This window comes from Xiphophorus hellerii, chromosome 16, assembly GCF_003331165.1.
Source record: "Xiphophorus hellerii strain 12219 chromosome 16, Xiphophorus_hellerii-4.1, whole genome shotgun sequence".
NCBI classification, from domain to species: Eukaryota; Metazoa; Chordata; class Actinopteri; order Cyprinodontiformes; family Poeciliidae; genus Xiphophorus; species Xiphophorus hellerii.
This window is the reverse complement of record NC_045687.1, coordinates 15,731,353-15,749,328: the sequence shown is the minus strand read 5'-3', so window position 1 is coordinate 15,749,328 and position 17,976 is coordinate 15,731,353. Positions and strand designations below refer to the sequence as shown.

Genomic DNA, 17,976 nt, shown 5'->3' with positions numbered 1-17,976 from the left:
GGTTGTAAGATTTAACATGCATTTTCAGAGCAATAATTTGGGTATAATTGATAGGTTTATTTTGTCATAACCTGCAAAGAATCAGCCAGAGACAGAGATTAGGTTTCTTTTAATTTCTTTTCTGCAGAATAGGAGAATTGAGAACAGACGCGACGAATCGCTGTCAAACACTGTCTGGACTCAATTCTGCCAGATCTTTCTTTGCATTTCTCTTTATTGTATAGAAAAAGGAGGTTGGGCTTCTTCACACAGTCACACAGAGAATTGACCAACCGTCTTTACATTCTGGAACCTCCTATGGACATGCCCTTATAAGGGCATGTGGCTGACCACAACTAATCAGTTACAGATGGAACTAATAACACATGAATGTTTAACGTTTTTAGCTTCCAAGCAAACATCCTAAACAAAGTTAATAATATACTACAAAAGAAAGAGAAGTTAAGTAAATATAAAAAGAAGAATAATATGAAAGTAATAATATAAAAAGAATAATATGAAAACATAACTTGTAAAATAAACTCATGAGTAAATGAACAGGAGGATAATTTTTCTAACAATAATTATAAATCCAGTTTAGAACAAAGGATAAAAGATTAAATAAATGCAAATATTTAAAGCAGCAAATGTTCTGGTTAATTCTGAATCCAGAGCTTTTGTTATGCTGAGAGAACTGCTGATCTCACAATAGATAAAATATAAACATGTGAAGTTCATTAACACTAACATCAACAAAGCTCATAGACAACAATGCACATCACTTTTAAATAATTCACTAGTCAAGCAGCTTGGGAGAAGATTGTCCGCTGTGGTGACTCCTGAAGGGAGGAGCTAAAAGATTACATGAGAAACAGTTAAACCACAAATTGACTTTGTAAAACACATCATTCCTCCTCAGAGCAATAACAAAGACATTTCTCTCTGTGTCAGTTTTAAAAATAGTACAGTGTGATATTTACATATTTACAATCTCCAATCAACACTGGAGTTATTCAAACCTCATGGTTTCCTGATGCAAATCTCTAGTCTGTGTGGTGTATTTCTGTCCTGCTGAGGAGTCTCACAAATCTACTTTCACTTCATCAAGATGAGGAGATTCACTCTTCTGCTGCTTTCTGTCACACTGCAATGTATATTATCATACACACTTCAGGTTTTTCTCATAAATATTCCCCTTTTTGAATATTTTTAGATCTTCTTTTTCTCCTCTTTCATTGGAACAGATTGCGCTGGTCAGAATATGGAGTCCATACCTTCCAGTCCAGTGGTGAAGAGACCAGGAGAAAGTCTCAGTCTGTCCTGCAGAGGATCTGGGTTCACGTTCAGCTGCTGTGTTATGATTTGGGTCAGAGAAACTTCAGGAAAACCATTAGAACTGCTAGGCACTGGGTTCTCTGATCCGAGTAGCAACAGCTATGCCAGCAGTGTTAGAGGACGTGTTGAAATAAGCAGAGAAGACAGCAACAGCTTGGTGTACTTGCGCCTGTCCAACCTAAAACCAGAGGATTCTGCAGTTTATTACTGTGCCAGAGTCAACACAGTGGTTCATGAAGTGGAGTGGCTGTACAAAAACTCATGAGGGTGGAAACGTAAGCAATACAAATACAGCAACAGCTCTTTGCCTTGGGAAATCCTGTTTTCAGTTTTTTATGAACAGGTGTTTTTAATCATACAAATTCATAAGATGAGCGACAACTATAGCATCTGAAGTATACAATGAGTACCTAAATTTTAAAAATTTAAATGTAATATTTTTTTAGATAAAGAAATATATTCTGAAAGTTTTGTTTTTCTTTTCTTTAATTGAAACAGTACGGAAGCTTTTAAACTGCCAGAGCTTTGAAAAAGCTTAAGGCAGCAATGTTATTTTTTTTAAATAGGACCTCCATCATTAGATCAAAATACAAAACTTTTTAAAACGAGAATCATTCTGGTCTTAATGTGATACAAAAATATGTTACTCTGACAGATTACACATGCTTAAATAAAGCATAACAGGCCTGTTTTATCTCCCAGTCTTCTCATTTCACTTCTTATAAAACACTGAAACGTCCTGGGAAATGTTACTGTTACAACCTTTCTCATTTAAAGGTTTAGCAACTTTCACCATAGTCATACTGTCAAAAAAGTCATATGGGGAGTGGTACTACTGCCAATGTCCATCAGTCAATTGGCGACAGACTGCACTGCATCAAACACACGGCCAACATTCAGAGTAATTTAGACTTTTCAATTATCGTAGCATTCAGTTTGTAGGATGTGAGACGAAGTCTGCATATAGACAGTGAGAAGATAAAATCTCCACATACAAAGGACTTGGCAAGGAGTGGAAATGCAAATTCAACAAGTTTCTCCCTCACTCAGCTATAAAAGACTTCCCCTGACCGTATCCTTTACCACAGATCATGTTCCGACTAATTCTGCTGCAGCTGCTTCTGGCAGCAGAATGTGAGTGTCTAGGTTTCTTAATCCACTTGATGGTATTTTGCACAACTGATTTTTCAGAAATGTGTTTTTTTTTTTTTCTCAACAGGTGTGAGGTGTGAACAGCTGACACAGCCATCATCTTTAGTTTTGCAGCACGGCCAGCAGCTAGCCATCGGCTGTCAGGTCTCTTATTCTGTGGGTGACCATCACACTCATTGGATCAGGCAACCACCAGGAAAAGAGCTGGAGTGGATTGGAGGGGCTCGTGTTGGATATGAAGCATACCAGAAAAGTTCTCTAAAGAACAAGTTCAGTTTCAGTTTAGAGTCATCCAGCAACACAGTGACTCTGAACGGGCTGAATATGCAGCCTGATGATACTGCTGTGTACTATTGTGCCAGACAGTCACACTGATACAAATCATTAGTGCAGCTGTACAAAAACCCCACCGAGTCTGAGCATATTATGAAGCCAGAAGAAGAGGCATTCTCACCATACTTACTGTCAGGACTCTGGGTTTTTGGTTTGGTTTTGCTTTTCATTTTATTTAGCTTTATGTTTTAGTTCACTTTAGTTTAGCCCTTCATTGTCCTTTTGATATTATTATTTGCTATATTTAGTGTAATTAGAATTGTCTTATTGCTTTCCTTATTTTCAGTCCTTTATAGTGTTTCTAGTTAGGTTTATTTTTTAGTTACCTTAGGTCCTGTCCTTGTTTGTCTGAGTCCATGTCAAGCCTTCTTTAATGACTATAGTTTGTTTCTGTTTTATCATTCTAATTATTTCTTATTTCAGCCTCCCTGCAGTGTTTCTAGTAATGTTCATTTCTTAATTTCATGACCCTAGGTTCAGTTATTTTTTCATGTCTTTGTATATCTTCCTTTAATAATTCTAGTTAGGTTATTTCTTAAGTCCTTCTAGCATCCCCCGAAGCAATATTAGTTCTTATTTTGTCACTTTAGGTTCAGTTAGTCTTTCTTTATCAATTCTAGTTAGGTTATTTCTTTGTTTAGATCTTCTAGTTTCTCTAGCTCTGTGTTCCTTAGTTCTTATTGTTAGATTGGTCTTGTTTTAATGTAGGTTTGGTTATGGGTTCCCTCATATCTTTCTCTCCTAGTTTATCAGGTTTTCTTTACTCTTTGTGTCTTTTGTATTACAAGTATTTTTCAGCTTCCCGTTTCCTTCCTTTTGTGTCCCCAGCAGATCTCCTTCGTTTCCCTGTGCCACCTTCTCCCCGGTCGTCAGTCAGCTCCTGTGCCAACCACTCACACCTGCAATCACTTTTCTACGGTGGCCCTGAAGTGCAAACCACTTCAACAAATAGACCATTGTTCCAATTACTACCTCCCAGTTCTTAAGTTCCTCTTTTTCAGTCACAACTCGCCAGTCCGTCTTTTTACCCTGCTTGTCTCTGTGCTCGTAATTTCCCCCTTGTTCCTTAGAATCTCTTTGTGTTTCAGTTTTGGATTTGCTTTGGTTTGTTCTTGTGTTTCCCTTGTATGTTCATTTTTTTTCTCTGAGTTTGTTCATTAAATTTTTTAAACCGCACTATGTCTTTACCTGCTGCTTTTGGGTCCACCACACCACCTCATGACACTGACAATCAAATGTTGTCTTCTAAATGTGCAAGGTAAAGGTGGAAAAATGTATCAAGTGCTTGTTTTAAAACTGGAAATCACTGGAATCTATATTATGAACTGAAAGCAAAATCACTGATATAAAGCATTAAAAGGAACAATAAAAATGCCACTATGGATGCTACCAAAAAAGGCCGATTCATTTAATTGTTTGCTTGATGGCTGAGAATTTGTTTCAACTTATTTTATCGATAAGGTGTCGCTAAACAAAAATGACTGAGTACTTTGAAGAAAATATAAATGTCTAATTACATTTTATTCAAGTTGATGAAAATACAAATACAAAGTAGTTTGATGCAATCAGATCCAATAAAAAAGAAAGCACAGAATTAGTGAAGAAGTTATCCCAGTTCTCTGCAATCCCTCTTTACTTGAGTATGTTCACAACCTGATAGTGCAGAGAAGACAGACACACCCTCTGAGGGATATGATGCAAATCTGCAGTCTGGTCCTGCTATTTATGTCCTGCTCACTTACTCATCTACTTTGTGAGGAACATCAGAAGATTATTCTCTAAATTTATGATGATGAATTCTCTCAGTATTGTGCTGTTTGTTGTCTTTCTTCCATGTAAGAAGTCTTGCTTCTATAAGTTGTGCAATTTCTTTGACAATTCATAATTGTCATTAATCACAGAAAAACCATCTTTTTTTTTTTCTATTTAGGTTTTACAGGTCAGAGTATGGAGTCCATTCCTTCCAGTCATGTGGTGAAAAAGCCTGGAGAGACTCTGAGTCTCTCCTGCAGAGGATCTGGATTCTCATTTGATTGCTGTAGCATGCACTGGATCAGACAACCTGCAGGAAAAGGACTGCAGTGGATGGGACGTGTATACAGTCAAGGAAGGACAACAGAGTATTCTAGCAGTTTTCAAAATAGAATAGAAATCAGCAGAGATAACAGCAACAGTGTGGTACATCTGACATTTCCCAACCTAAATCCAGAAGACTCTGCTGTTTATTACTGTGCCAAACACGCACAGTGTTGAAAGTAGGTGGAGAGGCTAAACAAAAACTAAACAGAAAATATTCTTAGGCTGATCTTATGGTGGCAGTGTTGAGTAAGAACAGTACATTGGTGAATCAAAAGGTGTGCTACATGAAACACCAGCTGATTTTGTTAGCTTGTCTGATAATTAATTTTCCAACATACAACATTTGTTTATAATTGAAACCCATCAAGTTAAAGTTATATTTTCTCTTATAAAAAACATTTACACACATTCCCTTAAATTAGTCACTTTTCATAATTGCACATGGATTTTGTTAAGAAAATGAAACTTTCTGTATCACAGACACTCCCCGCGAGGGACATGCTTAAAAAGACTGCATTATTACAGTACAGGAAATTAAACAAATACTAATGGATTATGTCAAACTGTAATGGGAAATTAAAATATAAGATTTACGATAGTGTGGCCCTGCTTTCTTTCTTGGAACCTGTGAGGTTTATTAATGTCCACGGCTTTGTGACGTCTTTGAAAAGTGCCATGAAACTGAACACTGGTGATTGTTTTTTTAGCAGGGTAATGACTCAAAACATATTAGCAAATGCAAACAGAAATGGTTCCCCAAAGACAAATGCAACCTTTCTCATGCCCATCTCAGTCTCAAGAGCTGAACCTTACAGAAATTAGAGAGAAATTATTAGGAGAAGAATCAGGACAAGTTGTTATTGTGCAAAGAATAATGGTCTCCATCCAAAAATAGGTTTAATTTTAAAAGTGAGATTAATGTTTCACAATCAAATGTATTATTTTGTTTTTACGTTATTATTCCTTTCACGGTTTGCAAAATATTCATCACTCAGTATACAGACACATTAGGTACAGAACAGTAATACAGTTTTGTCTCAAAATGTCTAATAATGTTTGTAAATATATGTGCAAATTCATTTATGATGAGTTTCATTTGTCCCTTGAGGTGGAGTCAATGCAAATCTCTTTCCTCTGCTCACCTTCTTATCTGGCTGCTGGGAGCAGAGCAAAGAACAGAGCACACTCTGGTTAAAATGATGATTTGTAAGACAGGTCTTCTGTTTTTAACCTTTTACCTGGCAGGTAAAAGTTTACTCTGCTTTTGATCTAAAAAAAATGTCTCTGTTACAGTCAGAGAAGCTGAATAAGCTTTCTATGTTTATGTTAACAGGTGTTGGTGGTCAGACTCTGACTGAATCTGAACCAGTGGTTAAAAAGCCAGGAGAGTCCCACACCCTGACCTGTACAACCTCTGGTTTCACTTTTGGAGATTATTGGATGTACTGGATCAGACAAGCACCTGGGAAAGGTTTGGAATGGGTTGCAACTATCAGTTTTTGGGCTGGAAGTGACAAACGCTACTCTCAGTCGGTACGAGGCCGGTTCACCATCTCCAGAGACAATGGTAAACAGCAGGTGTTTCTGCAGATGAACAGTCTGAAAACTGAAGATTCAGCTGTTTATTACTGCGCTCGAGGTGCACAGTGATCAAAGTTGGTTTGGTAGCTGTACAAAAACATGCAGCAACAAGTTGACAAACCTCAAACCTGATGTCTAAATTTGCTGTAATGAAAGAACATTTATTTGACAAAGGTTTTTTTGTTTTTTCTTTAAATGCAAGGAAATATGTGCAAGACAAAAAAGTGACAGGAAAACAACAAACAAATAAATAAATGTTAAACAACGTGTGGATGTAAATAAAAATTGTTTTGTACTTTCAGCTCCTTTCTCCAGTCAGCAAACGTAACCTGACTGTTACATTACTGTGGCAGTAAAATGATTAACATCATCCATTCATATTCCTGGTATTTCCATTCATTTTCCAGTCAACAGGGTTTATGTAAACCATCAGAAATAATTTGGCTGTTTGACCCTCCCTCTCATGCAAATCAGCAGTCTGTTAAAGTACGTCTGTTCCCTGACTATTCTCACTTCATTTGGAGCATCAGAAACCTCAACCTTCAGGATAATGAATACATTCAGATTTGTGTTACTTTTTCTCTCTCTGTCATGTAAGACATTTTGCTTCTTTACTTTATTTTATCTTTATATAGCTTATGCTTTAAAAAACATTATAGATGCATAATGCTTTGACATTCTCTTTTTTCTTAATTAGGTTGTAGAGGTGAGAGTATGGAGTCCATTCCTTCCAGTCCAGTGGTTAAAATGCCCGGAGAGACTTTGAGTTTGTCCTGCAGAGGATCCGGGTTCACATTTGGTTCCCATGGCATGAACTGGGTCAAACAGCCTGCAGGAAAAGCACTTGAATGGATGGGATATATCTATACAGATGGAAGTAACACTGATTATTCCAGCAGTTTTCAAGGTAGAATAGAGATCACCAGAGACAACAGCAACAGCATGGTGTCTCTGAGACTGTCCAATCTAAGCCCAGATGATTCTGCTGTGTATTACTGTGCCAGAAGAGCACAGTGATCAAAGTGGGTGGAGAACCTGAACAAAAATTCCTCATGAACAGTTTTCACATGGACCACAAGGTGGCAGAAAGAAGAATAATTCTAACTAAGTGGAATGTTGTTTATACACAGAATGAATCCAGACCAGTTCTAAAATGTATGCAGATATCCACACCTTAGGGAAATGAAGAGGGAACAAATAACAAGCAGATCTTTAGTGTGAGTAGAAGCGCTTAAAGGAAAAAACATGCAGAAAGGTTTGTGGTCGGGGTTTGAACTCAGGACCTTTTCACTGCAACACAGCATTACATCACTGTGGCAGTAAAATGATTAACATCATCCATTCATTTTCCTGGTAGAGAAACTGAACATTTGAAGAACAAGGAAACTTCTCACAGAAAGAATCTTGCTGATTATTATTAAGAATTTGCAAAACACTGAAAGGACTTTTGCAGCCTCTGGATTCACATTCCAGGACCACAGAATGCACAGGCTGGGTTCTGTGGTTCTCCAGAGACAACAGCAAGCAGGAGGTCACTCCTGTTAATGAAAAGTTTAAAAACTGAGGATTAAGTCCAAATGGATCATTTTCAAATACCACATTTGTCACATAAATATTGGAACGATAAACATTTTGGGATTTTTCCAGCATCAATGGTCATGGTAGCACTGAGTCAGTTTAATACAAGGTAACCTGCTAGCAGCATCTGACAATGGTCAGCCCACCTATCCTTATTGATGCTTCTTGATACCATCATTACTAAATAATTTCTTTACAGCATGGTACCAAGTAGTTTTCCCAGAATATAACTCACTTGGTTTACAATCATGTCTCTCCAGCCACACACTCAGGATTCTCCCATTCTGATCCTAACCTTCCCTTTATCTGTTCTACAATCCATCCAGACTCATCATCATTAAGCACTTAAGTCACTGCCTGGCTTACTTTTCCCGTCCCTCAGACATACATAAGCATCCACACAAGGCAATTCCGCTGCAGATTGGTTTAGTTTCTAGTGCAAACATTTTTGAAATAAGACAAAGCCAACTTACAACTAACATTTCAGCAAGAAATTGAGTATTGACTCGTTTTAAGCCAAAAATTCTTTAATGTTGACCTTAATATTAATCAAATTTAAGGGACTGCATGGTGGTGTAGTTGGTTGCACTGCTGCCTTGCATCAATCAAGTCCTGTCTACATGGAGTTTGCATGATTCTCTGGGTACTACGGCTTCCTCCCACAGTCCAAAAACATGACTGTCTTTCTAAATCAGTGGTGCCCAAAGTCAGTCATCAAGGATTCACATCATAATCAACCAAACATCCTGCATGTTTTAGTTCTCTTCCTGGTTTAAAGCACCTGGATCATGTGGTTAGGTTTTTGTCACAGGGTTTGTCGCTGTGATGGGCTGGGGGGCACAGAGATATACTCCAATACAAAAACCTCACCTCAAAACGCTGAGATTAATCTGCTTAAAAGACAGAGAAAGACAATAAATTGCCTATTTATAATTTATACATAAAGTAAGACAATTGTTTCATAGTTTTAATTAGCTAATTTACTTGTACTATTTTTAACCTACTGTTTAATATCATACAACACAGATCTAACCATATAATATTTTCACCATACAAATCAAATTAAACTCAAAGTTTATTTTAGACTTTTAACACAAAACTGAAAGGCTTAAAATAACTGATAAGATCAATATGCATTTTTCTGACTATGTGAGTTATTTCATTATTTTTCTGGGGCCTCATGTTTTTGTTGAAGGAGTCCATTGAGATGTAGCACTGTGATTGGGCTTTAGACGTCTGGGGTAAAGGAACCACAGTTACTGTTGTACCAGGTAAGAATAACATCATTTTAAAATATGATTACTTATTTCTTTTTGATTTTGATTGTGTTTTCTTATTCACCCTTGTGTTTGATTTCTGACAGATTATGGAAAGAAATGTGTGGTACTGGCATTTTGTCGTGCGTCAAGAAGAGTACATGAAATGCTTGCATCGTGATAGGATATTATTTATTTAATTTGCTAAAAATGATATGTAATCTTTTTAAAAATAAAATAAATATAGGCTTAAACTCGCAAATAATGGCAGTGAAAGTAAAAATAAAGCTTAGTTGGGTTGTTGGTGCACCACACCACCTCATGACACTGATAATCAAATGTTGTCTACTAAATGTGCAAGGTAAAGGTGGAAAAATGTATCAAGTGCTTGTTTTAAAACTGGAAATCACTGAAATCTATATTATGGACTGAAAGCAAAATCACTGATGTTAAGGATTAAAAGGAACAATAAAAATGTCACTATGGATGCTACCAAATAAGGCCGATTCATTTAATTGTTTGCTTGATGGCTGAGAATTTGTTTCAACTTATTTTACTGATACAGTTTCACTAAACAATAAATAAAAATGACTGAGTACTTTGAAGAAAAAATAAATGTCTAAGTTGATGAAAATACAAATACAAAGTGGTTTGATGCAATCAGATCCAATAAAAAAGAAAGCACTGAATTAGTGAAAAAGTTATTCCTGTTCTTTGCAATCCCTCTTTGAGTATCTTCACAACCTGATAGTGCAGAGAAGACAGACACGCCCTCTGATGATATGATGCAAATCTGCAGTCTGGTCCTGCTATTTATGTCCTGCTCACTTACTCATCTACTTTGTGAGGAATATCAGAAGATTATTCTCTAAATTTAGGATGATGAATTCTCTCAGTATTGTGCTGTTTGTTGTCTTTCTTCCATGTAAGAAGTCTTGCTTCTATAAGTTGTGCAATTTCTTTGACAATTCACAATTGTCATTAATCACAGAAAAACCATCATTATTTTTTCTATTTAGGTTTTACAGGTCAGAGTATGGAGTCCATTCCTTCAAGTCATGTGGTGAAAAAGCCTGGAGAGACTCTGAGTCTCTCCTGCAGAGGATCTGGATTCTCATTTGGTTGCTGTAGCATGCACTGGATCAGACATCCTGCAGGAAAAGGACTGCAGTGGATGGGACGTGTACACAGTCATGGGGGAACAACAGAGTATTCTAGCAGTTTTCAAAATAGAATAGAAATCAGCAGAGATAACAGCAACAGTGTGGTACATCTGACATTTCCCAACCTAAAGCCAGAAGACTCTGCTGTGTATTACTGTGCCAAACACGCACAGTGTTGAAAGTAGGTGGAGAGGCTGAACAAAAACTATACAGAAAATATTCTTAGGCAGATCTTATGGTGGCAGTGTTGTCTAAGAACAGTACATTGGTGAATCAGAAGGTGTGCTACATGAAACACCAGCTGATTTTGTTAGTTTGTCTGATAATTAATTTTCCAACATACAACATTTATTTATAATTGAAACCCATCAAGTTAAAGTTATATTTTCTCTTATAAAAAACATTTACACACATTCCCTTAAATTAGTCACTTTTCATAATTGCACAGGGATTTTGTTAAGAAAATGAAACTTTCTGTACCACAGACACTCCCTGTGAGAGATATGCTTAAAAAGACTGCATTATTACAGTACAGGAAATTAAACAAATACTAATGGATTATGTCAAACTGTAATGGGAAATTAAAATATAAGATTTACGATAGTGTGGGCCTGCTTTCTTTCTTGGAACCTGTGAGCTTTATTAATGTCCACGGCTTTGTGACGTCTTTGAAAAGTGCCATGAAACTGAACACTGGTGATTGTTTTTTTTAGCAGGGTAATGATTCAAAACATATTAGCAAAACCACACAGAAATGGTTCCCCAAACACAAATGCACCCTTTTTCATGCCCATCTCAGTCTCAAGAGCTGAACCTTACAGAAATTAGAGAGAAATTATTAGAAGAAGAATCAGGACAAGTTGTTATTGTGCAAAGAATAATGGTCTCCATCCAAAAATAGGTCTAATTTTAAAAGTGAGATTAATGTTTCACAATCAAATATATTATTTTGTTTTTACATTATTATTCCTTTCACGGTTTGCAAAATATTCATCACTCAGTATACAGACACATTAGGTACAGAACAGTAATACAGTTTTGTCTCAAAATGTCTAATAATGTTTGTAAATATATGTGCAAATTCATTTACGATGAGTTTCATTTGTCCCTTGAGGTGGAGTCAATGCAAATCTCTTTCCTCTCCTCACCTTCTTATCTGGCTGCTGGGAGCAGAGCAAAGAACAGAGCACACTCTGGTTAAAATGATGATTTGTAAGACAGGTCTTTTGTTTTTAACCTTATACCTGGCAGGTAAAAGTTTACTCTGCTTTTGATCTAAAGAAAATATCTCTGTTACAGTCAGACAAGCTGAATAAGCTTTCTATGTTTATGTTAACAGGTGTTGGTGGTCAGACTCTGACTGAATCTGAACCAGTGGTTAAAAACCCAGGAGAGTCCCACACCCTGACCTGTACAACCTCTGGTTTCACTTTTGAAGAATATGGGATGAGTTGGATCAGACAAGCACCTGGGAAATGTTTGGAATGGGTTGCAGCTATCAGTTATTATGCTGGAAGTGAGAAATACTACTCTCAGTCAGTTCGAGGCCGGTTCACCATCTCCAGAGACAATGGTAAACAGCAGATGTTTCTGCAGATGAACAGTCTGAAAACTGAAGATTCAGCTGTTTATTACTGCGCTCGACATGCACAGTGATCAAAGTTGGTTTGGTAGCTGTACAGAAACATGCAGCAACAAGTTGACAAACCTCAAACCTGATGTCTAAATTTGCTGTAATGAAAGAATATTTTCATTTTCTCCATGAATGAATAAACATCTGGCAAACTGACAAAGGTATTTGTTTTCATTAAAAATGCAAGGATGTATGTGCGAGACAAAAAAGTGACAGGAAAACAAACAAACAAATAAATGTTAAACAACGTGTGGATGTAAATAAAACTTGTTTTGTACATTCAGCTCCTTTCTCCAGTCAGCAAACTTAACCTTTAGGAGTAAACACTAACCTCAGTCAACAGGGTTTATGTAAACCATCAGAAATAATTTGGCTGTTTGACCCTCCCTCTCATGCAAATCAGCAGTCTGTTAAAGTACGTCTGTTCCCTGACTATTCTCACTTCATTTGGAGCATCAGAAACCTCAACCTTCAAGATAATGAGTACACTCAGATTTGTGTTACTTTTTCTCTCTCTGTCATGTAAGACATTTTGCTTCTTTACTTTATTTTATCTTTATATAGCTTAAGCTTTAAATACGGTTATAAATGCATAATGCTTTGACATTCTCTTTTTTCTTAATTAGGTTGTAGAGGTGAGAGTATGGAGTCCATTCCTTCCAGTCCAGTGGTTAAAATGCCCGGAGAGACTTTGAGTTTGTCCTGCAGAGGATCTGGGTTCACATTTGGTTCCTATGGCATGAACTGGGTCAAACAGCCTGCAGGAAAAGCACTTGAATGGATGGGATATATCTATACAGATGGAAGTAACACTGATTATTCTAGCAGTTTTCAAGGTAGAATAGAGATCACCAGAGACAACAGCAACAGCATGGTGTCTCTGAGACTGTCCAATCTAAGCCCAGATGATTCTGCTGTGTATTACTGTGCCAGAAGAGCACAGTGATCAAAGCGGGTGGAGAACCTGAACAAAAATTCCTCATGAACAGTTTTCACATGGACCACAAGGTGGCAGAAAGAAGAATAATTCTAAGTGCAATGTTGTTTATACACAGAATGAATCCAGACCAGTTCTAAAATGTATACAGATATCCACACCTTAGGGAAATGAAGAGTGAACAAATAACAAGCAGATCTTTAGTGTGAGTAGAAGCGCTCAAAGGAAAAAACATGCAGAAAGGTTTGTGGTCGGGGTTTGAACTCAGGACCTTTTCACTGCAACACAGCATTACATCACTGTGGCAGTAAAATGATTAACATCATCCATTCATTTTCCTGGTAGAGAAACTGAACATTTGAAGAACAAGGAAACTTCTCACAGAAAGAACCTTGCTGATTATTATTAAGAATTTGCAAAACACTGAAAGGACTTTTGCAGCCTCTGGATTCACATTCCAGGACCACAGAATGCACAGGCTGGGTTCTGTGGTTCTCCAGAGACAACAGCAAGCAGGAGGTCTACCTGTTAATGAAAAGTTTAAAAACTGAGGATTAAGTCCAAATGGATCATTTTCAAATACCACATTTGTCACATAAATATTGGAACGATAAACATTTTGGGATTTTTCCAGCATCAATGGTCATTGCAGCATTGAGTCAGTTTAATACAAGGTAACCTGCTAGCAGCATCTGACAATGGTCAGCCCACCTATCCTTATTGATGCTTCTTGATACCATCATTACTAAATAATTTCTTTACAGCATGGTACCAAGTAGTTTTCCCAGAATATAACTCACTTGGTTTACAATCATGTCTCTCCAGCCACACACTCAGGATTCTCCCATTCTGATCCTAACCTTCCCTTTATCTGTTCTACAATCCATCCAGACTCATCATCATTAAGCACTTAAGTCACTGTCTGGCTTACTTTTCCCGTCCCTCAGACATACATAAGCATCCACACAAGGCAATTCCGCTGCAGATTGGTTTAGTTTCTAGTGCAAACATTTTTGAAATAAGACAAAGCCAACTTACAACTAACATTTCAGCAAGAAATTGAGTATTGACTCGTTTTAAGCCAAAAATCCCTTAATATTGACCTTAATATTAATCAAATTTAAGGGACTGCATGGTGGTGTAGTTGGTTGCACTGCTGCCTTGCATCAATCAAGTCCTGTCTACATGGAGTTTGCATGATTCTCTCGGTACTACGGCTTCCTCCCACAGTCCAAAAACATGACTGTCTTTCTAAATCAGTGGTGCCCAAAGTCAGTCCTCAAGGATTCACATCATAATCAACCAAACATCCTGCATGTTTTAGTTCTCTTCCTGGTTTAAAGCACCTGGATCCTGTGGTTAGGTTTTTGTCACAGGGTTTGTCGCTGTGATGGACTGGGGGGGCACAGAGATATTCTCCAATACAAAAACCTCACCTCAAAACGCTGAGATTAATCTGCTTAAAAGACAGAGAAAGACAATAAATAGCCTATTTATAATTTATACATAAAGTAAGACAATTGTTTCGTAGTTTTAATTAGCTAATTTACTTGTACTATTTTTAACCTACTGTTTAATACCATACAACACAGATCTAACCATATAATATTTTCACCATACAAATCAAATTAAACTCAAAGTTTATTTTAGACTTTTAACACAAAACTGAAAGGCTTAAAATAACTTATAGGATCAATATGCATTTTTCTGACTATGTGAGTTATTTCATTATTTTTCTGGGGCCTCATGTTTTTGTTGAAGGAGTCCATTGAGATGTAGCACTGTGATGCTTTTGACGTCTGGGGTAAAGGAACCACAGTTACTGTTGTACCAGGTAAGAATAAGATCATTTTAAAATATGATTACTTATTTCTTTTTGATTTTGATTGTGTTTTCTTATTCACCCTTGTGTTTGATTTCTGACAGATTATGGAAAGAAATGTGTGGTACTGGCATTTTGTCGTGCGTCAAGAAGAGTACATGAAATCTCTGCGTCGTGATAGGATATTATTTATTTAATTTGCTAAATAAACGATATGTAATCTTTTTAAAAATAAAATAAATATAGACTTAAACTCGCAAATCATGGCAGTGAAAGTAAAAATAAAGTTTAGTTGCGTTGTTGGTGCTATACTGTAGGTCTGTTTGAGTTTTATGAATGAAATAAACATCAGCTAATGTATGATTTGGTATGAATTCCGAGCGGCTTACCGCGTCACAACTGAGCTTTATTTAATACATTTATGCTCTACTGAGATAAAAAATAAATAGAAAAACAAATGAATAAAAAAATAAGACAAAACATCATTTCATTTTAAAATAACTGTTCAAAAAGCAAAACATTTGTAACACAGAATCATCAGCAAGGAACATCAAGGTGAAGCTTCCCGTTCAGTTTTATTTTAAAAGAATCTGGCGGTAGTTGTTTCCTGAATGTTCTCCGTTGTGTCCATTTATTTGTGTCGCACTTTTATTCTTATCGACTGGTATTTTCTTAAGGATTTAAGTGTCAGTTTGCAGAACAAAAATAATCCTGAAAAAAGTGATTTGTTTATGTTTTTAACTCTTTAAATAAATAACGAAACAAAAAAAACAACGGGTGGCGAGTTCGGAAAAAAATAAACTATTTTTTGTGGTGTTTAGTGTGAAATTTAAAAAAAAAGAGCAGTACTTTGGATAATATCAGGGGGGAACAACGTTAGGCTCCAATAAAACACGTAACGAAACACTCTACTGTTTAATCTTTTATTGAATAAATCGGCTATCACATTGTTTGCTTTGCATAATTTGGTTGGTCCGTTCAAGCGTTCTGTAATTGTCATAAACACTGATCGTTTGTAACATAACTTTTAACATATAATTTATTATGACATTTCTGTAATCGATACATCTTGCGTCGTTTTATAAGAGATTATTCCTCTGGTTCTCCGTGGTTCTAGATTGAAATAATATTACCTCTAGGAAACAATATTTAGAAAACAAATACATAAAAATGTCTGCTCATTTAAAGGGTACCAGATTTCTTTACTTCAGTCCAAGGCGTGAAGTGGCATGCAGATCTTCCCACAGTAAAATAAATAAATTCTCTTTTCTCTTGTCATTAGATGTTGTCGTATTTTACACTAAAATTCCGCTGGACAAATACACGCAGAGTGGAGAGATCCAAATGCGTCCGAGTGGAAACACAAAAAAACTCCTAATCCTCCAGTTTCTCTCCGTGGTTCTGGTCCCACCGACAAAGACGGAGCCATTCTCAGAAAGTTCTCAGTTTGACAAGCTGATCGAAATCCCGCAGAAAGAAATTTAAATTTAACCTGAAGCCAAAACCAACCTGCGTTCCGTACTTGGATGGTTTCTGTACAAAAACATTGCCGTCCAGTGGAGACATGGAAATACAAAATCATTAGAAATGATATGCCTATTTTGGAATAGAAAAGAAATAGCCTTACAGTCCCGCAAATAGAAAATACGTTAAACAGCATCATCAGGTAAAGTGTTAAAAACAATGACTCAAAAAACAAATCGAACACAGTAATAATAATAATAATAATAATAATAATAATAATAATAATAATAATAATAATAATAATAGAAAATATATCGGACTCGAAGTCAATTTGAAATATTTGCAGTAAGAAATACTTCTCACTTTAAAAAACAACAACAATAGTTTTACTTATTGAAAATATAAGTAATAAGTTATCATTATTTGTGGAAGGCCAATAAAAAGAAAACTAACTAATCACTTCTCATCTATATTCTCAATATCAAATATAGAATTTTATTTATGTGATTTATTTATTTGAAAAAAACTTTACAAGACAATATTGTTTTTTTAAAAAAACTAGTTTTATTTAAAAGTCTTAACGTATATAGAGATAAACTCTTAATCTTGTATTTTTAACTATAGTTCCTGTCTTCAAAACAATGTTCTGAGAAACTCCTGGTTCTTGTTCCTGTCCAGGTGATTCCCCTCAGACTCCGTCCCTCTTCGTCCTCAGTCCTCTGTCGACTCCCGACTTCCCCCTGAAGACAGCAGACGAGCTCGGTCCAAATGTCTGTCTGGTCACAGATTTCCGTCCAAAGGGGGGAGAAGTGGTTCTGAATGGAAAAGGGGGTCCGGTCAACGTGAGCACTGATGATGCCGTTCTGTCGAAGGACAACACCTACAACTTTGCTGCATTCAGCAACGAAACCATCTACTCCTGTGGGATGAACGGGACCTTCGGCAACAATGAAGCTGGTACCAAACTCATAGTTTTATCTCAGTTTTGACCAAAACTGTTTCCCACAGAATTTGAAATTATCCATTGCTGAAAAATGTTTACGTGGTTAAATTATCTCTCTGTCAGAGTTTTCATGATGTTTGTGTGACTGATTTTCTTTCTGTCTCTAAACAGATGATGAATGTGGCAGCATTTATCCAGGTGAGTCTGATCTCTTCATGTCTCAGTTTGGTTCCATCACTGATCGCTGCTGTTTGTGTTCAGTTCAGTCTGAACTCTGTTTCTCTGTCGTCCAGAAAAAGCCAAGCTGAACTTCTACCTGCTGCTGATGAACGGAGTCCGAGTGGTGTTCACCAAAGCTCTGGCCTTCAGCACCGTCCTCACCATCAGAGGCCTGCTCTTCTGAGACTCACTATGATTAAAAAAATGTTAAAAAATCTGAGATTGCATTGAACTATTTTAATAAAAAGGAGAATAATATCAATTCTTAAATATTTAGTTTTGGTTTATTTTTAAATATGAGAAAATAAACATTGTGAAGTGCACAGATTTTATAATTTTGTAGAAAAAAATAAATATGTATGCCATTAATTCTCTATTAATTGAAAAATAAAATCGTAAAACATGAATTTGAAATCAACTTCCATCTCTTTTGGTCACTGTAAACAAATATTTCCAATTTTGAAAGTAGTTTGTCCATATTTTTTGCAATATTGGTGTAGAT

At 36.4% G+C, this 17,976-nt stretch overlaps 1 protein-coding gene, 1 long non-coding RNA gene and 1 gene segment (V, D, J or C); all 3 read left to right on the top strand.

Annotated features, from left to right (window-relative positions):
• LOC116734897 (uncharacterized) overlaps positions 1-17,976 on the top strand; it is a 161,545-nt gene that overhangs the window by 69,483 nt on the left and 74,086 nt on the right. The gene's annotated exons all lie outside the window — the stretch shown is intronic.
• LOC116734913 (Ig heavy chain V region 6.96-like) lies at positions 6,075-6,842 on the top strand. The segment is given in 2 exon segments: positions 6,075-6,123; positions 6,212-6,842. Coding segments are annotated over 2 exon segments (366 nt in total).
• LOC116734929 (uncharacterized) lies at positions 9,232-17,660 on the top strand. Of its 2 annotated transcripts, none has more exons than XR_004342288.1 (4): positions 9,232-9,308; positions 16,991-17,269; positions 17,427-17,453; positions 17,549-17,660. It is a non-coding gene; the product is annotated as an uncharacterized LOC116734929 (long non-coding RNA). The 2 variants fall into 2 exon arrangements; XR_004342287.1 differs by lacking the exon at positions 9,232-9,308 and adding an exon at positions 14,469-14,860.